General features: G+C 46.7%; 1 protein-coding gene across 1 annotated transcript in view; it reads right to left on the minus strand.

Annotated features, from left to right (window-relative positions):
• Positions 1-20,287, minus strand: part of LOC119386050 (hemocytin-like) — a 93,872-nt gene that overhangs the window by 5,045 nt on the left and 68,540 nt on the right. The window contains exons 45-54 of the mRNA XM_049414208.1: positions 19,969-20,277; positions 18,944-19,138; positions 17,008-17,240; positions 8,380-8,581; positions 6,954-7,301; positions 5,865-6,035; positions 4,556-4,581; positions 3,028-3,196; positions 2,776-2,883; positions 1,324-1,524 (exon numbers count right to left, since the gene is read on the minus strand). Coding sequence (XP_049270165.1) covers positions 1,324-1,524; positions 2,776-2,883; positions 3,028-3,196; positions 4,556-4,581; positions 5,865-6,035; positions 6,954-7,301; positions 8,380-8,581; positions 17,008-17,240; positions 18,944-19,138; positions 19,969-20,277 — 1,962 coding nt within the window. The remainder of the gene's footprint in view (positions 1-1,323; positions 1,525-2,775; positions 2,884-3,027; positions 3,197-4,555; positions 4,582-5,864; positions 6,036-6,953; positions 7,302-8,379; positions 8,582-17,007; positions 17,241-18,943; positions 19,139-19,968; positions 20,278-20,287) is intronic.

Raw genomic sequence — 20,287 nt, forward strand, 5'->3', positions numbered from 1 at the left:
CGGGCGAGTGAGAGCTTTGTTTGACATTTACAACGTCATGCAGCCTCTGTTTCTATACGATAGGTCCGAAAAATGACAAAACGCAATTTTGCATTGTCTTGTCGCAATCGGGGATTTTTAAGCGAGATCCTGAAGAGCGTATAATAGCGAAATGAGCACTGCCCGTGTCGCTATACGTAATTCTAGAGGAGTGAACATTGAGACGCTGGTCACTAAAGGCAAATCGAACGAAACAAGAAGGGGAGACCCTGTCTTGTTGCGTTACACTGAGATAGCGTGCCAGTAACTAAATTCAGCTCCATTTTTATGAACCGGTCAACAAAATACAGAAAAATACAAAAAAACACTGACTTCGAAAATGATGGCTAGCATATGCGTCAGAGGTGTGACAATCTGACAACGAGATGAATATTCACAAACAGCGAGTACCGCTGAAGCCACCCTATCGACAAGTAGTCTCTCATCTTCTTCAAGCCAGCAGCTTAGGTTTATCAGCAACTTCAAGTGGCTGCCTTGAAGATTACAAGACTACTTGTCCAAACACTCGCTCCAGCCCTGTTCAAGAATATTAATTTCTTCAAGCATCCATCTTCTGAACTTCTGCTAATCTGACGACGTGTGCGACAAATAATCGCATAGCCAAATGATGTTCTTTTGAAACAGCGATAGCCTTGAAGTGTTCAATCAAACTCACGGCGCCTAGCACTATCTTGTCACTTTTATATTCCTCTCTAGCTACATTCAGGCACAGCCATGATCGGATGCCTTTTGTACAGCTGCGGACAATATAACAGCGATCCTCAGTAGCCGTTAGAGTACGGTTACCCGCACGCAAAAAAAAAAATAACGAGCGGTCAAAATTATTCCACACGGCGCGCTTGTGCCTGATAATGATATCGTTGTTTATGCACGCGGAATCTCGGAACCTATTTATTTAAGCGCATTAAACTTCCAACACACCATTATAATAGTATAACAATGAGATACATTTATTTAAACAATTCCACAAATCACAGCCGTGGCCGTGATCGAATCCACGACCACGGGGTGAGCAGCCGAGCACCATAACCACTGCACTACGGCAGCGGACTGCTCATCCTTGAGTGACCGGTAATCTGGGCGAGTTGGTTACGATTCATTGCAACGGGGTAGCGCGAACGACGAAGACGGAGACGCAACACACAGTGCGAGCGCTTGCCTGGTGTGAGCGTCGTAACCTTACGACCATAGCGTATAACTAACTACCTATCTGTCGACGCAGGAAGGCAGCTCGAAATCATCAAGGCAGAAAGAACGAGCTTTCCAGAATGAACGTGGACGTACCGCACTTGTAGATGGTGCAGCATTCTCCGGGTGCGTTCTCCAGCTCAGTCTCAGGGGGACACTTGGGTATTCCGGGACAGTTGTTTACGTTGCACCGCACAGACACCTTCTTGCAGCATCCCTTCTCCTCGATGAACGCCTCCAATCCCGGTTCGAGGCCTACGGGCCACTGCAGCGGTGGGCACTGCGTCTGGTCACATTCTGCGAGGAAGCGAAATAAACCAATGACCGAAATTTAAAGTTGGAAAACCGCCTTTCTCCCTGTGTGAACTATTGGTTCCAACAACGACGAAATAAGTGATTTCTTCGCGAGTATCTTTAACATCCCGAAACAACATATTGGCTGAGAAATTTGTAGCGAGGAGCTTCGAATAAATTTTACGACACAGAATCCTCCTTTACGCAGGTCAAAAGTACTTTACGCGGATCTCATTGCACGTCGCCTCCAACTGAATGCGACCAATCCATCACGGCTGGCCCCAAATAAAATCCGTTATCTTTAGTTCAGCAGAATAACTAGTAATAATAATATCTGGGGTTTAACGTCTCAAAACCACTGAGAATAACTAGTAGTAACCGCAGAAAATAATGGGTTATTTGCAATGCAGAGTATCTCTAGCCCGTAAAATATGCTCTTCGGTAAAGATAAACGAGAAAAAGACACTAGTAAAGTTACGGTAAAAAATACGCGTCTTGTACGACGTTAATGTGGCGTAGGAAGCGAGAAAAAAAATCGCCCGCATCTTCCTACGGGGGGAACTCGAGTAAATGCGTCGCAGAGTGGTGGGGGTATCGCGTGAATGTTGCGTAATTGGGTATGGTTTGGGAATGCTTAATTGTTACACGATGCGCACACCAAGTACTACTCGAACGGCTCCAGCGTGCACGAAGTTCCGGGTCCGCAGCTCGCTTCAAACGCTTGCGTTCAGCGTCGTATGCTCGTCTCTTCGCAGCCTTGTCTTCTGCGTTGCTTGCTGTTGTTGACGCCGACGACGGTGAGGGTGGGGTAACGTTGCCTTCAATGAGTGGTGGGACGCTGATTGAAGGTGCTGTTGCTTCCATCGCATCTACTCGAGTCAAGCAAAGCGTCAATACAAGCGAAAGCCAAGTAAAGGCGCCCTTGACTGAATTCCGAACGCGCGCTCCGCCGCTTATATATACACACCGCCCGCGTTCGAGGGAGAGGAGGGAGGGACGATGAGGAAGGAGGGAGGGAGGGAGGGACGATGAGGAAGGAGGGAGGGAGGGAGGGGAGAGGCTTGCTGCCGGCACGAGACGAGCGGAGCATGCGCAGTGGGGGTGTGGACGGCGCCGCCGACGCCGCAGGTGCGACTAAGAAATGCTCCTCATTTAAAAAGAGGAGACAGAGGAAGAACAAAAACACTTCAAGGTACAACAGCGACACGTAAAGAGCGAGCGGAGGTCAGTACAGTACGTTTCTCGGCTACTAACCGCAAACATGGGTCGGGCATCCAGAGCTGTCTGTCTTGATCCTGGTTATGGCGCCTGGTTGGCATACTACCGGTTCGGGTGCCTTGCAGGAAGATATCAGGTTGGCATCTGCCGAAAAGAAGAGCAATTGAGGGCTTAGCCAAGAGGCACGAATGTAAAAATATCAGTCAAGGCCACCTGATCAAGTGACTATTCTGAAACTTAGTGCTGGTCGTTACGAACAGCCTAAACGACTTGGAATGGCAGCATTACCGCAGAGGTAGGTCTCGCAGCAGGTGCCGTTCTGCTTGGGCAGCTGCTGCAGCTTCTCGTCGTCTCTGCAGACTGGAGGGGGTGGGCAGATGATGCTGGTGCAACGGATCTTCAGATTCTCGCCGCATCCGCACGTCTCGCAGGGGCTCACTTGCCACGTGTCGCCCACCTACGGTGAATTGTTGAAGACAGGCACGATGAAAAATGGTACAGAAATTATACTAAATGTACATACTCTACGCGAAGCTTAGAAAAAAAAAGCACTGTAATAAAAAGATGCTTAGGCCAAGAAAAACGCATCACACAAGAAAGATACACAAGGGGCAAGCGCTACTTACAACTGTTTATTCCACAACGTCGTCATGAAATATATATACATTTAGGCTATACGCGCAGATGTGTTCAATGAAAAAAAAAAGAAAAACAACAAATGAAGATGATAACGGATTTTCTGTCTCATATGCATGTCGACAAGGATTCCTCATAAGAAGAGGGGGACGGGGTGCGTCAGCGAACCTTCCGTCACTTTGCACTCGAACGAATTTAGATAGCTTGACATGTATATGAGATAGAAAATCTGTTATCTTCATTTCTTGTTGTTTTGTTTTTTTCATTGAACGCATCTGCGCATGTGCCGAAAGGTATACATATTTCATGACGGCGTTGTGGAATAAACAGTTGTAAGTAGTGCTTGCCCCTTGTGTATATTTCTTGTGCGCTGCATTTTTCTTGCGCTAAGTAATTTTTGCCAGTATGCACCAACTAGGCCCTCAAAAAGTCCTATTATTTCGGTAATACTGCTTTTCTACATGCCTAATCCGATGGCCGCAAGACAGCGCTACCTCGCGCGATGGGGTCAGCGTGTCGAGAACGTTGTGTTATATGAGAAAATGTTCAGGTGAAGAATTAGTGCCTAGCGTGGTGAAATTACTCAGAGAGCATTGATCACAAATGTTATGACGGACTATTAAAGTTAAATTCCTACGAGTATGTGAAGGTAGGTAACTTGCTAGAAGTTTCAAGTTTTAAGGACATGAGAAAAAAGAAACAATAGAGAATCTGCGGTGAAGAATATAGACAACGTCATCATCTCTCGAAGCAACTCTAGAAAGCATGGGCAGGTGCCGCTGTCCCTGCCACCTCTCCTTCGTTAACCTTTCGTTGCTCTTGGAACGTAGTGCTCTGACTGCGCCACAAGCCTGAGAAGTAGTAGCCAGCTCACAGAATTTCGCATGTCCCGTATTCAGGCTCGGAAGTTAAGCCTTCAACGAACAAGAATTTAAATCCGTCAAAAGTGAAAGCAGCAGGCAAGTAAGTACTCGTAAAAACACGCCAAGCTAATTGCGACGTATTTACAGAAGAAAAGAAAGCACTTGTAAAGTAGCTATGATCGCACATGTACAAAGAGCTAAGCTAGTAAATATGCGCTGAACATTCTCGCATACGATGAAGCCGATAGAAGATTGAATCAAGATTTTTAGTCTGAGAGAAAGAAGTTAAAGACGACTAACAACAGCGCTTGACTTACCAGGTGTCCCTGATCGTCACAGGCCTCTGAAAGTAGTAAAACAGAAATGACTGTTTTTTTTTTCTACTTGAAGAAAAAGAAGAAAATGCTGACGCGCAAAGAATTGCAATAATATAAGTGAATCGCGCGTTTGGCTTGTATTGAATTGCAAATTATTATTCGACTCGGACATGTGCATACCAGAACACACGCCTGCATATTACATGCAATATAGATTTTTTTTAGATATTTCGTTCGTAGCTACATGGTGCAGCTATTACACGTGTCTGTGGTGCCTGCCTAAAACCTAAGAAGGTCTAAGACTCGCTGTTACGCAAGTCTCAAGCTTTCAATTTGCCTGTGAAGCTTCAAACCTCTGCATATCTCTACTTAATTCCGTATGTCATTGCAATAATTCCATATGTTTCCTTAAGATTCTTACAGAAATATACTGATTTCATAAAGTAACATGAAATTACTGGAAAAACCCACGGAGCGTATTAGTAGGTATATGCAGATTGCCATGCTCCTTAGAATTCCATTATCTCAACGTTAAGCCTCCCCCGCATTCTACGTACACCGTTGAACAAGGAGGGTCGCGCTTTTACCACTAACATATACACATCAGGATTGATAACGGTTGATAAAAAAGCTGCCAGCAGGTCTTGCCTGTGGACCCTCAATCACACGAACACTGCTGCCCTACACGATGCACGTTATACGCCTATAATAAGAGTAATATCTGGGTTTAACGTCCCAAAACCACGATATGATTATGAGAGACGCCGTAGTGGAGGGCTCCGGAAATTTCGACCACCTGGGGTTCTTTAACGTGCACCTAAATCTAAGTACACGGGCCTCAAACATTTTCGCCTCCATCGAAAATGCAGCCGCCGCGGCCGGGATTCGTTCCCGCGACCTTCGGGTTAGTTATTCGCCTCTGAAGGCTGAGATTATCACAGAGTAATGTAAAACACACCGAAGTACAAACACTTCAGTATTGTTTATACTAGCTGTGACGATCGTACACCTCAACGCCACGGCGCGGGATCATAATATCTATATCGCGAAAGTATAAAACGTCGATGCTGCGAACGTCTTTGTTGAACCCTGTGGGTCACACCTTGTCCGACGACGATAACCATCGTCAATATAGCGTGAACTTTCGTCTTGAAAATGGAGTGAAACTCTGGACACGAAGACACCCTATAAAAAGGAGTCGCCGGCATCAACTATATCTTTAAGGTTTACACTAATCAAGCTGTATACTAAAGCAAACGTGTAAAATAGCGATTCCCATAGTGCCATTTCTCCCATTTCAGTTTCTTACCACAGTGCTTAGTGTCGACGCATTCGCCGTTCTTGAGGACAAAGCCACGTTTGCAGAAGCACGAGTACGTCGGCATCACGGGGCATGCGCTTTCCGGCTCCTTGTAGTTGGCGCACGTCTTGGGGCAGCCGGTGTCGCAGCGCAGTTCCATGTTCTTTGGGCAGCTGAAATCTGGATGCACGGGACGAAAACAAGGAAACGTGCTTTTCGTACTCAGGTTCAGCGAGCTACGTCGCATACATCGTGTATAAATTGCTGGCTGTGCAAGCTATAGAATATAATATGACTTGTTCATTAGAACTTGTGCGAAGCATTATACAAGTATACTCTGAATTATTTGTTCAATAGCTAAGCAGACACGTTGCCTTTGTCATATACGTGTAAAACCATTCTGTCGTTTACTCTTCAAGTGAGAATGCGGAACCATTACACTTCTTTTTACACGAGTTTCGATTAGCTTTCGACCACCAAGGTATATGTCCGTAATATGATGCGCTGCAGTTTCTTCTTGGTTTCCGCGTTTTATTGCGTATTAGTGTTGGTGTTTGTCTCACGTGTTCACGCGCTTCGTTAGGCACTGTGTGTGCAGGGCAGTACTGTGCCGGTACAGTGGTCACGTGGCTGAAATATTCTCTTCGGGTATTGACAATGCAATCTTTGAAATTGTTCACGTGCCTTACTGTTTTACACTCGTTTGTCTTATGATGGCTACTACGACCCACTGCGTCAAAGATACATTCCTTCTTATTCGAAACAACTAATGGCTAATGAAAGTTCCAACGAAATCATGTCCCTTTTGTGGTAACATCTACGGTTAAATCATACTCTACGCCTTAAAAATATCGTTGCGCCTTTCCTGCAGTGATCAGCCCGCGAATTGCAGTTCAATGACGGGAAGTGTACCACGTTGCAGACACGGTCAGGCAAGAAATTCTGGCCCTGTTTATTTACTATACTATACTATACTATACTATACTATACTATACTATACTATACTATACTGTATGCTATATTATAAACAATCCCGAATAGAAACATCGAACAATGGTGACTTCAGGGTGTGCACTAGCTGCGGATATGTGCACGTACCGCATCCGGAGTCCTGCAGCCACCGGTGCACAGACACTCCAGCGGTGGCGCAGCAGTGCTCGGCGTATTGCAGCTTGGAGCGGCACACCGAGGCGCTCAGGTTGCGTGAGTAGCTGGCGTCACTGAGGCAGGCCTTCTGGTATGCATCGGGCTCGACGTACAGCTCGCACGCGTTCTCCTGGAAGCGGCACACCTCCGGAGGCACCAGCCGCTGGCTCGACGACCGCAGCACCGTGCAGATCTCAGGACTGCCCTCGACCAGCCAGCTGTAGGCGAAGTCGCGCACCTCGGCCACCTGGTAGCCACTGCGGTGCTGGAGGTCGTTGCTCTCGTCCAAGTCGCAGTCGCCTGCACGCGCAGCCACGTGACACATGAAGATACTGACGTTTACGTAACGCAGGCTGTGGTAATTCAACAGCATTTACGGTGTTCATTTTCTTGTGATAGACAAGCGTAATTGCGAACTGACAGTGAGTTGCACTAGTGAGAGAATGTGATCGTATGCCTGTGTTCCCACTTTCTTTATCTCTCGCTCTCTCCTTGCCTTCCTGCCGTTCTATTTCCCCTTCCCTGTTCCCCATTGTGGGGCAGCGCAACGGATCTCCCTTCTGGACCTATCCTTCCCCTCTCCTATACTGTTCCACATTTTTAAAGGCTAACAATGGAGCAACCACTCACTCTATAAGCTGATATGAACGAAAAGAATGTTTTGTGACGTTTCCTCTGACCATTTAAAGGGCCCCTAAATCCTCTGTATATAAAAAGAACGAGCGAGTTATTTTCTCCTGCCCTTTCTAGGATTGCCAACCGTCCCGGATTTTGCGGGGCTGTCCCGGCTTTCCATACCGTGTCCAGAGTTCCGCGCCGTCCCTGACGGGACATCTATATGTCCCGGATTTGTTCCGGACCATCCAGTTGAAAATTTGTATGTGATCCAACGCACGCCCAACAACGCGCATCATGCTACGGAACACGAAGTTCGCACGAATCGCACGCGCGGAGCAATGTTGCGATGACTAGCGGTGGCTGCGAGGGTCTTTAGCCACTTTAGCTGAACTTCCGCGTCACGTGCGACAACTTTTACGGATTCATTCTCCAGCAAGGGGAAGTGTTGCGAGCAGCACGTAGCCAGCTAAAGTATTATTCCAAGAGGCCGCAACAATTAAGAAAGATACCGCGATAAAGAAAACTGATTTTGCTGGCTGCCTATGTTAGCGTTAGCCACACAGAAGAACGACCACTCACGTGTCTAATGCGGACCCGAAAGACCACAAAGAAGTACGTCTTCCAATTTCAGCATAACTGACGCGAGAGGTGCGCAGAAGCTCTTCGGCAGGTAACGATCATCGTGGAAGACGTTCAATTAATTCTCATCGTTAAGAAGGTCCGAGAACAAGTCTAAGCGAAGATAAATGAGGCGGCTTACCGCACAGTCCGGTCATCTTGCCGGAGTACGTGAACGAGGGCACTTCGATGCTGAAGCCGTAGTTGAGTTCGAAGTAACGCACCACGAGATTGATAGCGGGCACGTACACGACGGTCGTGCGTCCCGGAACCCAGGAAATGTTGAATCCTTGCTGGCTCCACGGGAAGTCCTTGTCTTGAAGCTCCCTTTCGTCAAACTGAACCTGGGCAACGAAAAGCGGCTCAGCTGTCACTTCGTTGCTTCATGCAAGACTCTGTCAACAGCGGTCCGTAATTAAGATTATATATGAAAAGCAAGCAAAGAAGGTAATCGAACCTTTCATTGTGATCATTGTGGTACGATGATAATAGTGCCAAATAAACTGCAACCACCTACTCAGAATATGACACCCTCACAGTGACCCCTGTTTAGACGTCACGGGGTACGTCATTAGAAAACGGTCACAATTTTGCCGCAAGGGCGAAGCAATGAATGCGATAGAAACAAATTGGAACGCTGTACGAAGTAAGGACTAGCGGCTAACTGCTTTAGCATCCAACCTGGCGTAACTCAACGAAACGGACAGCGTAAGGAACGCGACCACTGCAGCGAGCCAAGCGACCACTTAATCGCAAACAGAGCGGTGAGATCAGTGCGCACAAAGGTATCACCGGCGTAGCCGGGTGAGTAGCTTAAACATCTCCCGACATACATGCATACATACCAACACACGTACGCACACGCATAAAGGGCGGTTGAACCCCCCACCCCTTGCCCCGCTACGCCCCTGAAAAGCACAGGCCGTGTGCAGATCCCTGTAAAGGTAGGCGCGCACAACCACGCCCGGCTGAGCAAAGTGCGGAACCATGCAGCCGCCCCTCCACCCCATGGTTGTTCGCGCAACGAAAGACGGCCAATGCGTTTCCTCTCTGCTAGATAAGCGTTCAAATTCAGCGCTCGAACGCTTTAACTCGCACATAGAACATACAACGAGCGGGTCGATGCTATCGATTCGGACCTTATACGGAACATCACGGCGGCGCCGGCGCCGACGGTAAAAATCGGCCGACACGGAATAGACATAGACACATAGTTTATTTGGCATTTGGCCCCTAAATGAAGGTAAAATGCCAGGACCGGAGCAAAAAAGCCGCTTTCCAGCAGCTTAACAAGTGCTTCGGCCCTGGTTACATTTGGCAAGAAAGTTTGCATTAAAAACAAAACATGTGCATAGCATGTGACCTAATAAGTTATTGTTACACATTCATATCAATTATACAGTATAATTGCTCAGTACAATTACAGTATCATGGATTACAATTACAGTAATCATGGACACGACATATGGACTACGTTACTGCCAAAGCATCTCGTGTGCTCGGGTATCCCTCAAAAGAAATTCCAAACAATTTCCAGTCAATGCAAGGTATCTACTTTATCTTTCCAGTGTACGATCAGTGCTTGAGCACGCGAGTACGCTTTCGGATACCTGGACACAAACGAACATAGACAAACTGGAAAGAATACAGAGTAAAGCAGTGCGGTTTGTTTTTCAAAATTATTCAAGGCACTTTAGTGTATCTTAGGCAAAAAAGTTACTTGGATGGGACAGTCTTCAAAAACGACGCTGTACTCATAAATTGAAATTGTTCCATGACATCTACCATTCACGTACGGGAATCGACCGCACGAAATATTTGCATGACCCGGATTACGTGTCTAGGAGAGGGGACCACAATTTAAAAATAAAAGAAATATTCTGTATACGTGTCTAGGAGAGGGGACCACAATTTAAAAATAAAAGAAATATTCTGTAGAAGTGCCATGTATAAAATTCCTTTTTTTTAACAGTACAATTACAGCCTGGAATCGGCTACCATCAGACATTGCGAGGATAAGTTCAAATGCAGCGTTTTTCCAGGCGCTCCATGATGTTATTGTATAGCTATAACCATGTTGTGATGTACTAGTATAGTTATGATCATGTTTCTCTGTTTACGCACGTAACCTGTATTTTTGTATTATGTACTTTATGTATCCCCCCCCCCAGTGGCGTAGCCAGGAATTTTGTTCGGGGGGGGGCTCACGTTGCAGCGCGACCTCCTCATTGAATTTTTAGAACGACTAAGTATATGAATAACATTTATTTATTTATTTATTTATTTATTTATTTATTTATTTATTTATTTATTATATCCTCAAAGGTCCCATATGGGACTTTACATGAGGGGTGGGCGTCATAAAATGGCGGTATCGATGAAGGTGTATGTTAGGATGTGGTTGAGTCTGCTTCCTGGATGGCATTTTTGAAGCGCGCAAAATAGCGGATGACTGCTGCTTCGTTCGGAAGGTCATTCCAGTCTCGGGTGGTGCGCAAAAAGAAGGGCTGCTGAAATGATTTGGTGTGGTCACATGGCGGAATCACAGCATTTGGATGACTTGTGCGATGACCTCGATGGACCGGCTGGATGAGGTGGTTGTCACGGGGGGTTGAATAAAAGAATCTGTGAAAAAGGCAGAGACGTGCAATACGACGACGAAGAGCGAGGGTAGAAAGATTTAACTGGGATTTGAGGGCGGAGACGCTCGAGTAGCGGGAATAATCTGAAACAATGAATCTGGTTGCTCGGTTCTGTACTGACTCAAGTATTTCGATATGATTAGTTTGGTGGGGGTCAAAGACAGCACCTGCATACTCAAGTTTGGTCTGACAATGGTGTTATAAGCGAGTAGTTTAACGGAAGGTGGTGCCATGGAAATGTTACGGCGTATGTACCCGAGAGCGCGGTTATCGGAGTGAATTATGTGATTTATATGGTCACCCCAAGATAGGTTACTCGAAAGATGGACACGCAGGTATTTAATCGAGTCAGTAGCAGCTATATGACAGTTGTTGATTGTGTAAGCAGCCGGCGTGTGGTTTCGGCGACGATGGAAAAAAATTAGTAATGTTTTTTTCGCATTAAGGGACATCAACCAGGTGGTACACCACTGCTGAATGCGTGAGAGGTCATGCTGTAGAGAGGAGACATCGGTGGGGTTATTTATAGGGCGGTAGAGGACACAATCATCAGCAAAAAGACGGATGTTAGATTCAACGGAAAGCGGAATATCGTTAATGTATATTAGGAATAAAAGAGGCCCTAGGACGATACCCTGGGGCACGCTGGACAAGACATGCGAGAGGTCGGAGGAGTGATCATTAACATGCACGAATTGTTTACGGTTTGTTAGGAATGCTTTAATCCAGTTAAAAACATGCCGATGAAGGTTTAGACGCGAGGTTTTTTGAAGGAGACGGGAGTGGGGTACCTTATCGAAGGCTTTTTCAAAATCTAAGAACAGTGTGTCAATTGGGATGTTACGGTCCATATGAAGGTGAATGTCGTGCAGGAATAATGTTAGTTGGGTCTCGCATGAGTGATCTTTACGAAAGCCATGTTGGTTTGGGTGAAAGAAGTTTACGGATGATAAAAATGTAGCAACATGAGAAAAGATGACGTGTTCCATGATCTTTGAACAAACACTAGTGAGCGAGATTGGTCGGTAGTAACCTGCAAATGAGCGGTCACCTTTCTTGAAGACCGGAAAGACCTTCCCAACTCTGCAGTCTAATGGGACTTCACCTGTGTCGGGTGACTGCTGAAAAATGATTAAGAATATGGAACTGCATACATGTTTAGTATTTTTCAGAATTTTGGCGTTTATGCCATCTATACCGCATGACGAAGAGTTCTTTAATTGGTTAATAACTTTTACAATTCCCTCTGAATTGAATACAATCTTTGGCATTGGCGGAAAAGCAAAATGCGGAAAATCAGGAAGTTCGTTGTTAGGTTCGTTAGTAAAGACGGAACAAAATGCAGAGTTGACGGATGGAACGTCGCAGTCGGCAACGGGGGATCCAGAAGTGTCACAAAGAGAGACTGTGGTTTTGTCGTCCGGTTTCATAATTTTCCAAAAGCGGCGTGGGTATGTACATGTATTACCATGTACATACATTGTCACTGGTATTACCATTAATATGTATTACCAGTGACAATTTGTATTAGATGCTGCAAATCACTTCTTGAATGCTGCCCTCTGTTAAGAACGAGTAAGAAATGTGTTTTTTCGTAAAAATATTATGTTGGCATGCCCGCAAAATCTTTCCAGGAATAACTGTCTTCAATCTTTTCAATATTTGTGTTTGTGTGTGTGTGTAACAGGTACGGCAAATATCACGTAAACTTCGGAACTGCATCAGCTTTGAACTGAAGAGGTGCCTGATAACAAAAAAATGAAGTCCACGAAATAACCAGGATTTTAATGCAGATTGTTTACGCAAAATGTTCATCTTTTTGGACAAATGATGCGGCCAGGGAAAAGCAAGAATGGGAAAGTACACCTCGAATACGGGCAAAATATAAGTCACCGGAAACAGTGCGCAGTATGCTTACGCAAAACTTCACAAATGTACATTTAAATATGCAATCAATAAACGGAAATAAGCAATGATCACTCTACATAATGCCCCACTGATATGTCCTTGGGCCAAGCTGCTGTCTCGGACGCACCATGTAAACAGAACTATAAAGGAAGAGCGCAGAAATAACGAAAGAAACTACTTCAAAACTGTTTTAAAAGTGCGAACCACTATTGTGCACTCAATTTAAAGGAAGGTTGCCGCTTCTAGTTCAAAAAGCAATGAAGAACAAAACGACAAATGAAAGTAACAAACAATGCTGTTAGTACGGCTTCCCAATAGTTGAATTTGTTTGGTAACGCCGCGTATGCCGACCTCTCAGTGAACAAGGTGAAGCTGTCGATTGGCTGGTAATGTCCACCTGATGCCCGTATTCTTATGTTTATATTAGGTCACAGTGTTAACTGCTAAAAGGTACAAAATCCTCACGGCTTTAAAAGGTGGTGAACAATAATATTGCGTCAGAATTACGGGCTCATTGACCTGAACTCTGGAACAGTAGTGTCTTTTCCTTTCGTTTGCGCTGATTTTTGTCCTGCTCGGTATCAAAGGACAACGTTGACCCGGCGAGGAAGCTTAGCGAAGCGGTCAATGACTTCCGACACGCTGATGTCGACATTTCTGTGGGCGTACAGAAGTGCCTGGCCAACCATGCGTTCCTCAGACATCGTGGAGCGTAAGTAGTTCTTAAGTAACCTCATACTTGAAAACGTTCCCTCTGCGCTGGCAGTGGTCACTGGAAGGGTGACTAGAATCCGGAGTAGCTTGTACACATTCGCACAGAACCTGCTGTCGCAATGAGAGAGGGCATCGGTTCCTGTACCGGGGCTCTGGTTTGCTGCTTTGTTCGCCCACTTTGTCCACCATAGTCGCAGTTCTCCAAAACCAGCCCTCGTTTCGACGTCATGCGCAAAAACGGTCAGGAGATTTTCTGCTCCTTTCTCCCGATCATCTTGCATTGGTGGTATTGCGGATGATACAATTAATGAAAAGTCCTTTAGAAGTGTCCTGTGCTTTTCGAACCGTTGGTTTAACTGGGCTAGTACGTGCTTCATGAACGGAATGAACAGGGTTCTGCGAAAATATTCTTCCGCACTTTCGAATGCATTGCTCCCAAGGTTTTGCTTCCGGACACCGGCTCGACGGCTGGTGATCTCCACATTCAGTTTTTCTGCCAATGCCTGCATTTGTGCAAATATTTTTGAGAAAGAAACATTCGTGTTCTTGCGGTCACTTTCAATTGTCTGCTGTATCACTTCTATGTCGTCAATGGCAGCGCTCATGTCGATACTCCTCGTCTGCAGCTTCTTTGACAGTGGCAAAGTCAGTGCTAACACGTGTTCCGTCACATGCAGGCTTACAAGGAACGCTGGTGAAAAGAGTGCCAACATTAGACTGTTTGCCTGCACTGGACTTTCGCCATTTCCGTTAAACCTAATCTCCTCTAGTGCTGCGATCAACGGCTCAAAGAGGCTCACAAATGAAAGCACTGCATCGTGCTTCTCGGCCCAGCGCGTTTCGCATAGTCCCAAAAGGCGCTGCCTTGTAGGCTCAGGACAGCTCAAACTTATCACTTTTCGCAAAACGTGTGAGCGGCTAGAAGATTTACGGAAAAAGGCTGACGTCGCCTTCAGAGTCCCAAAACAGTTTCGAATGTCTGTGATGGAGCATGCTGCACACACAACTAGATAAAGGGAGTGACACGCGCAGTGAGTACATAGAGTGCGGCTGGATATTTCTCACGGACAGCAGCTTGAACACCATTCGTTTTGTCGGCCATCGAACTTGCACCACCGTAGCCTTGACCACGGAGATGCTGCATGTTAATTCCCATTTCTATAAGGAGCCTTATGATGGTGTCGGCCAGGGCCCGGCCATTTGGTCGTGAATTGGCACAAAGCCTAAGAACACTTCTTCGATTCCGTTCGCATCCTTATTAAGGTACCTTGCACAAAGAGTAAGCTGCTCGATACCCGCAACATCCGTCGTTTCATCAGCAAGTACGGAGAAGCAGCCTGCAGCGTTTACTTTTGCGACTAGGCTTTCCTTGATGATTGCAGCAGAGATTTCTATAATGTGGTTTTGTACATATAAACTAAAATATGAGGCCTTATTTGGGCAACTTTCCAAATGCTTTTTTTTATCTGTGTCGCCACAATCCGCGCGCATGCGAAGCAGCTCTTTGAAGTTGCCTGTATTTGTAGAGGAGGCTGTGCTTGAATCCATGGGACCACTGTCTCTATGTCCACGGAGAGCCACACCTTACCACCCGCAAAAGAGAACTGTCTCAACAATAGGCTGTAACTTCCTTCGGATCTCTCTTATTTGAATTTGCCTGCCGTGGTCCAGCTGATCAACAACACTGGGCACACATCCTGAGAAGGTTTGAAGAAAACTATCGGCTACCAGATGAGCGTCAGTGTGATATTTAGTGACTTCATGTGCACCGAAGACTTCGAGGGCGTGCTTCCACTTTTGAAATGGCTTGGATACGAGGGCCTTAGTGCGCGCATGTTGGCCCTTGCCAATCTCACTTCTGCTAAAAAGGACACACACTCGGCAAAACGCACCCTCTTAAAGCGCTGAGAAGCTAAGCCATCGGTACCTGTCCAGCCAAGCCACGTAAACATTCGTTTCTGCTTAAAATCGTTCATAGACTTAAACATATAGCATGGCGGAGGAATCCAAGGAGAAGCTAGCAGTTGATGTTTTGTGTCATCATCCACTTTTGAGCCATCTGTGTAGAGCCCGATATCAAACTTGCTTCTGCTAACATTTTGAGGGTCATAAAAAGATAAATAATTAAATAAATGATAATCAGGCTGAAGCCCAATAAATCCCACCACCCGGGTGACGCCGCTGGTTGGTGGTGTATGAGAGCACGAAAAATTTCGGGGGGGGCTGAAGCCCCATAAGCCCCCCCCCTGGCTACGCCCCTGCCCCCCCCCCCCCCCCCGCTGTAATGCCTATGAAGGCGCTGTGGGTATTTGATAAATAATAAAACAAATACTGTATACTGCATAAACACAGTATAATTCCTCAATTACACAATATAATTAGACATTATGAGTATAGTTTCTCTCGGCGCATATTATATAATACAGTGGAACCAGGATATATCGTAACAAGATAGCTAGTTGGGAGAGTTGGTGCGTATTCATATTTGAAGAAAATCAGCGCAGAGAAAAACGAAGACAAAGAAGTCTTCGTTTTTCTGTGCGCTGATTTTCTTCAAACAGGATACATCAAACTCGCTCAAAAACGGGAATTACTTTGATATATCGTATAATTCGACATAAAAGTTTAAAGAAATTTACCTTATTTTCGGCGTTAATTCTGGTGCGCAAGTTGACTTCACGGCACTGCTTCACAATAGTGCAAGGAAGGCGGCCTACGGCAATACGCGGGAAAGTTCTTTAGTTTTTATTTTTCCGCGGTTTGTAGTTGGTGGTGAGGGTTATATGCAGAGGCGGGTTGTAGGCTAGAAAATACGGTATCGATGTATACAGCGACTTAACATCTTCAAGCGCAGCTATGCGTACTCGTCGGACGCTGCAAGCCTCAGCCGCCTTGTCCGTAATATTGGCGTCAGTTTTCAGTATCATACTCACAGTGTTTCTTGGGATGGTTTACGCAGCGGCACTATCGGCCTTTTATCCGCGTTCGACTGCGTTGATTATCGCCAGCTTCGTGGAGAATAGCCCGGTTATTTCGTTTAACGGCAGTCATTGCGATAACAAAGGGAGCTGAGAAGCGAACGGCGACACCGCCGCACGACAACATCGACGACGAGGAATCACGGGAGAAAGCACGCGATGGCAAGCGATGGTTTCTACTCGCTCTGCATGGCGCCCTCCTAATCACACCTGGCAGTCTTCCGATTGCTTTCGGGAAAGTCCTCTTCCGTGGGGAAAAGCAATTCTTTGTGAGGGAAAGCCAACTTCTCGGGGCGTATAGCACTGCCTGATATTCGATATGAGTTCTGGTTATTTTTGTTCGATGTAGCCGTGAACTTTCCTATGCATTGACGTTTAAGCATTGTCGTGTTCGAAAATAGTTCGATATAAAGAACAATTCGATTTAACCGAGTTCCATATAGTCGGGTTCGACTGTAGCATATAATTGCTATCGCAATAAAAAACACCTGTAGGTAGTAGTATGAGGAACATTGTCGCGGCACGTACTCTCTGTCCTCTGGAGACCCTGACATGGTTGTCGCCATAGCTGATGATGATGCCTTGCGTGCAGGTCGTACGGGGTTCCTCGGGGCACTCGACGTTGACGCCCACGATTTGGAAGTCGAGCGACTTGTCGCCCGAGATGTGTTGCGCCAGGACGTAGCTGCAGTTGCCCTGGAAGTCGAACGTGCGGCCGTCGAAGCTGATGTAGTTGGGATCGCCGTGGCCTCGACAGACGCCTGCGTAAACGCGGATATTGGGGCTTGTGGTCAATGCGGCACGACGGATAAGTCGGAGTATATTAATGTGTAATTGAAGAAACCGTCACTTCACATGCCTGTGCCGCTTCCCATTCCCGTTGGGAATGCGATATACACCAGAGCACGCCTGTCTCGCACCCAGACGCCGGGCTGCGCGGGTGCCAAGGCGCGCGCGGGCTGCACCAAGTAAACAGGGCAAGCTGCAGTTCTGAGGCTTTAAAGTGCGAAAAAGTACCCGTTCACGCCGCTTCAGCGTATAAGAGCTCGTCTGGGCACTACTGCGTCGTCTTTGGATGCCAAAACAAGCTGCGCAACAAGAGGATATTAGCGTTGTCTGCGACGATTACGACGCGCCACGGAAATAGTGCCGGTGCGGTGTTTTCAGCTTCGCCGCGAGTGGATAACTGTGATTCAAGCAAAAAAACTAGGAGCCGAGTGAAAATGCGCGAGTAAGTACACTAACAGCGTGTATTCTGCAGTGTGATGCCCACCTATTTCATTTTGCGAACCTAATTTGCGTGATACGCAGCTGGGTTGAAGGCAGGCGTGAGCTTTGTGTGGGGGTGCACTTCATACCTTTGAGCGTTTCCTTTGACGAAAATCTAGGGCAAGGTAGTGCTTTAAAGCACAAGCAATCAGCATGCTTTGCCACTTTCAACGTAGTATTAAGCTTTACTGCTTTTGATGGCATCCACGCCTTCGAGATTTCGTCTTCAAAAGGTAATAAATGGCACGGTGCTCCTCAACAGCTGGCCAGAATTTCGTGCTTTCATTTCAGTGTTTGACGTCCCCAAATTTATTTGGACACGAGGCATCCAGCTGCACATAATACATATATTGGCACGTAAGTAAACAGTACTCGCACCAGTGTCCTTTACGTCGCAGGCGTAGCTAACCGGCTTAACTAAGAGTAGCACAGTTTCGCTTGTAAAGCGCCATCGTTACAAGAATAAAATAGCGCAGGTAGCTTCCAAAAGGGATCACTGAACGATACTTCAGGTTATACTCTCTGATAGCACGCTTTTGTGAGCAAGACGCATTATTGTAAGAGCGCCCGTGAAACAAAAATTACGTTCCGCGAAACTACCCGTAAAGCGTACTCTAATTATTACGCGATGCATGCTGAAATGATGAGCTTTCACAAAACTTTGTGCACAACTTGTAATATGGGGCAACAAAACATCGTTTCACTCTTTCGCGAGCTGCACTGCAATTACGATTCACGCGTACTACAGCGAGAACGTTTTTTTTTTTTTTTTTTTTTTTTTTACAAATGTAACAGCGTACGTATCTGACGAGGTTGCTTCCGCAGCCCACTCAGCACGTACTGTATACATTGTGGACTTGCACGAGGAAGATGTTCTTGATGTTCCAATAAAATCAGCGAAAATGTCCAGGCTAGAAAAGACGCGAAACACGCTCTCCGACGGGCTGAGTTTCGGAAGTTTCACGTTTGCTCTGTGTAGCGTCTGCTGGCGTGGCAGCCCGCGCGTGTTGTTTCGTCGCGTGTGCGATAGACGGCGCGACGCGCGATGCAAATATGGCGATGCGCATGGAATTCGCTGTGTTCTGGTCTATTGGGACTGCGATTGGGAGTTCAACGCAGATTGTGATTGCGACATACTCTAGCACAGAAAAGGAAAAAAAGTGCAGAAGGAGAGAACACAATAAACGGGACTCACAGTCGTGGCACATGCTTGGAGGCACGCAGGCGTCCCCTCTGCGAACCATTCCCAGTGGACAGAAGCAGCCGGCCACGCACTCTTCGGGGCATTCGTCGGCGGCATTCTTGCTGCGATGCACGTTGTCGCACGTGGGCTCGCACTCGCTCGAAGGACCACACTCGCGCCACTCCATGCCGGCCGGACACTCGGGTGCTGCGGACATTGCGTGGGCGCACATCATTACCGATGCAACGCTTGTACACACTCATCGGAACTTAAGGTATATTCACTCGACAGCCCCGTAGCAAAACGACAACAGCTATACCTCTACAAATCGGGCGTCGTAAGCGGCCTGTTTCGCCATTATATATAGCAAAAATCAATTCACAATTTCTAGCCTCAGCGGCAAAAGCACCTTGGTTATATGCTGCAGCGAGCGTATTGATTTCGTAACGCTGCATTCCGTACATTCGATGAAACTCTTATAATCAGCCGTTCAGTTCACGGCTTGCCGATCCTACAGTTAACGTGAGCAAAACGTCTCTTGGCATCTCTTACCATTGACAAGCGTGGAAAGCGCGAAATGAAACAGCATTGGTAAATACATCGGTACAAAGTTCGTGCTCATCTGCCAGTGCGAATGTGAGTGACCTACATATATAATCAACGCTATATATAATCAACAGACCCAAACAAGTGCACAGCAAAAGAAAAAGCCAAGCAGTAATTTCGACGAGAGGAAGATTCCGCATAAGCTTCTGACCGTTTACGAAGCTACGTGTCCTTCTCCAGCACGGGCATTTCGAACGAAGGTTCAGCATATGCTAGGTACACGGCAGGGGCAAACGCGCATGCGATGCATACGCTCGGTGCACCTTGAGATATACATGCAGTTGGATACGCACTCAACGAGCTCAGGAAGCAAGTCGCCTTCTTCCGCACGCTGTCTCATGCAACTATACGACGGTTCAGACCAGCAGTGCAGCCCTCGCGTGCACGAACGATGACGGCCCGATATACAGCAAGTACCAACTGTTGCTCACCGCATCCAAGAGACAGTCTCCATTCTGACGCAATTTGGCTTCGCACAGCTGCTTTGCAGGTGGACACGAATCCCTCGATGGCACTGCACATGCACTTCTTGACGTCGCCATCGCCCGAAGCCACGCAGTCGCACACCTGTTCTGCACAGGTGCTGACCGATGACTTCAGCAGGTTCCTGTCTTCGGTGCAGCGGGACAGCGGCGGGGCCCTGAGGGTTGAACAAATGCGTAGCTGAAGGCAGCCGATTAATTGCGCGATTCCGTGTAAGAGAGCAAGTATCTTCAGGTAGGTCCTTAAGTATAATAATGCTGCAAAACA

The sequence above is a fragment of the Rhipicephalus sanguineus genome, chromosome 3 (assembly GCF_013339695.2).
Source record: "Rhipicephalus sanguineus isolate Rsan-2018 chromosome 3, BIME_Rsan_1.4, whole genome shotgun sequence".
NCBI lineage: Eukaryota > Metazoa > Arthropoda > Arachnida > Ixodida > Ixodidae > Rhipicephalus > Rhipicephalus sanguineus.